Genomic DNA, 2,547 nt, shown 5'->3' with positions numbered 1-2,547 from the left:
GGGGTAATTTTGAATCATTCTGGGTTACCTAGAATGAAATACAAAGATGATAATTTTAGAACATTGTCATGTCTAACGTCAATGCTGGATTTTAAAAAATAACATTTAAATCAGTGATGTGCTTAAAAAGTGTACAAACCTCCTCTGTGGAGGTAAATGACACCATTCCTTACAGAGGAAAGTGGAAAAAAATATTTATGCACTTATGCAACTCATCCCACTTACGCAACCAACAAGAGAGAGGAAGTGAAGCGACTACAAAAAGTTTATCCAAGCATGAATAAAGGTCTGCATTATTTATCTCTGTGGCTTCAATAAAAAAATGCTTCAATATTGTGTATAACGTGCAAGAACAAAAGCTGAGGTTTACTGTTATACAAGTTATTTCCTGCTCTGCAAACTTTATCAAAGTCTGTCACAGTGTGTGTGTGACTCTGAACTCTGTTTACCTTTTAAAGAGGTTTTTAAGTTTAGTCAGAGAGTCAAAATTAAATAGTAGATTCCTTACCAAAGTGTTTTTTTTTTCTTTTACATTATAACCATGAACTTTAGTATATTTTGTTATATTTAATGTGACAGATGAGCACAAAGTGATTAATAATTGTGAAGTGGAAGTGAAATTATAATTTGGTTTTTACAACAAAAAATCTGTAGATACAGATGTCATTATTCTGTTTATACCAGCTTTGCAATTTTACAAAAAAAAATTTTGGCCCAATATATTTATCAAAATAGCTCAGTGAGATAAATCTAAGCAGAAAATGCCCATTGAATTTAGGTCCAAACTTTGATTAGGCCGTTATAGAACATAAATGTCATTCACCGATTGATTCTTCTGGGTTTCCAAGAGAGAGATGAATAAAAATGCATGCCACACTTTTCAGGTTTTGGAACAAAATTTTGAAAATGTGTTCTTTTCCTTTCACCTAACAATTATGCGCAGCTTTGTGTTAATCTGTCACATAAATCCTTCAGAAAACACGTTGAAGTTTGTGATCATGATTATTTTCTGTTAATTCATTTTCCCTTTCCTCAGAGTAAAACTCAGTCTAATAATTTTAGAATTACTCAGTAACCTGGACAAAATAAAACATGGCATCTGTACATTTCTTGTTTTTCACCTCATTCAACTGGGGCCAGAAAAAAAAACAAAGATTGGATTTGTATATGTCTGTCCAGGTCAAGAATTCATGCGCCATCTGTACCAGGCAGGCTCTGTGTTTGTGTGTGTTTCTAAGTGTATGTGTGTGTGTTGAGGGTGGGATTTAGTGGCGTAACAGAGTTCAGACAGAGGACTCTTGTTTTTGAGCAGTTTCAGTGCCACGTCAAAATGCTGCCACAGACATGTTTCGTACCAAAAATAAATCTCTGGATTTCTGCTTTCCCTTCCTCTCATTAGGGAATAACGCTGCAATGGGACCATTCCAAGAATATGAGGTGAGTCTTCTCTTCGAGCTTTTGATGAGAGCTTTGATAATAATTGTGTATAAATTGCTGTTTGAGGCAGTATAAATGATAAATATAACTATAGTAGTAACATAAACTATAAAAACCCCTTGATCCATTTCACATTTTGTCAAATGACAGTCATAAATATCTTTACAAAACCTTTTTTTTTTTCTGAACATGGGCTTTCCATGTATATTCAGTCCTCCTACTCTGATAGACCTAAATTAAATCCGGTGCAACCATTTTCCTATAGAAGTTACAGTGTATGGACATGTTAGGGATGAAGTATAAAATAATATTCCAGCCATACAGTTAATTGAAAAAGAAGGAGTAAATAGTTATTGTCACTTTTATCGTTATCACGATAGCACCACAAAATATCGCGATGAAACATTGTTTGTCACAATATCACCCACGCCTAGTTATTTCCAAAAGAAAGCTTTATGTATGTTAATCTAAATTCTTTTATTTTGACTTTTTATGCTGACAAATGTTTACAACAGGAAAAGAAATCACCCGAGAAAGGAAGCCCCCGCAGCCGCATCCCACGTTTGGTTCTCCATCCTTTCCGGCCGAAGGACAGAGGCACGCTTCTGTCTGATTCCCTGCTATCCGAAGAGGAGGGGAAGGAGTGCGACATCAGCTCGGATCACTCCAAGAGGACCATCAGCACCAACAGCTTTTGCTCCGGTAAGACGACCCTCAGGATCAGCCAAAGATTAGCAGTTTTCACAGTAAAATGTCGTTGCATAACACATATGCTGGCTGGGTTATGAGGGCTTTACATACTGAATTAAACATAGAAACCTCAGATGCTTTAATCAGTTATGTCAGGTGTCAAATTGCATTATGCTGCTTCTGCTGTTTGATTAAATTTGCATAGTGGATTATGTAACCTAAAACAGACCTGGCCAATGTAATTTTTTATTTGCTATGTTGACTCAAATGCAATTCTGTGGAGATAAGAAACAAACAGAATGCACTGGAGAGTGTCTGTGTGTGAGCGGAGGTGATGAGCCTCTCTGACTAGCTGCGTTTCCATTAAAAGTGTGTGAATTGAAATTACGGAGAAAAAAAAAACAAAAAACAAATTATATA

At 35.8% G+C, this 2,547-nt stretch overlaps 1 protein-coding gene across 3 annotated transcripts in view; it reads left to right on the top strand.

Moving 5' to 3' along the window:
* The window catches only part of sybu (syntabulin (syntaxin-interacting)), a 13,659-nt gene that overhangs the window by 3,499 nt on the left and 7,613 nt on the right, over positions 1 to 2,547 (top strand). For 2 of the 3 annotated variants that reach the window (XM_017309662.1, XM_017309661.1), the window contains exons 2-3: positions 1,400 to 1,437; positions 1,953 to 2,139. In XM_017309662.1, the coding sequence (XP_017165151.1) occupies positions 1,414 to 1,437; positions 1,953 to 2,139 (211 nt within the window). In that variant the 5' untranslated portion in view covers positions 1,400 to 1,413. Of the gene's footprint in view, positions 1 to 1,329; positions 1,438 to 1,952; positions 2,140 to 2,547 lie in introns of those variants that run through there. The other variant, XM_008431940.2, reaches the window with a different exon arrangement.

This window comes from Poecilia reticulata, linkage group LG16 (assembly GCF_000633615.1).
Source record: "Poecilia reticulata strain Guanapo linkage group LG16, Guppy_female_1.0+MT, whole genome shotgun sequence".
Taxonomy (NCBI): domain Eukaryota; kingdom Metazoa; phylum Chordata; class Actinopteri; order Cyprinodontiformes; family Poeciliidae; genus Poecilia; species Poecilia reticulata.
Note: the sequence above shows the minus strand (reverse complement) of the source record. Positions and strands in the feature narration are given on the sequence as shown.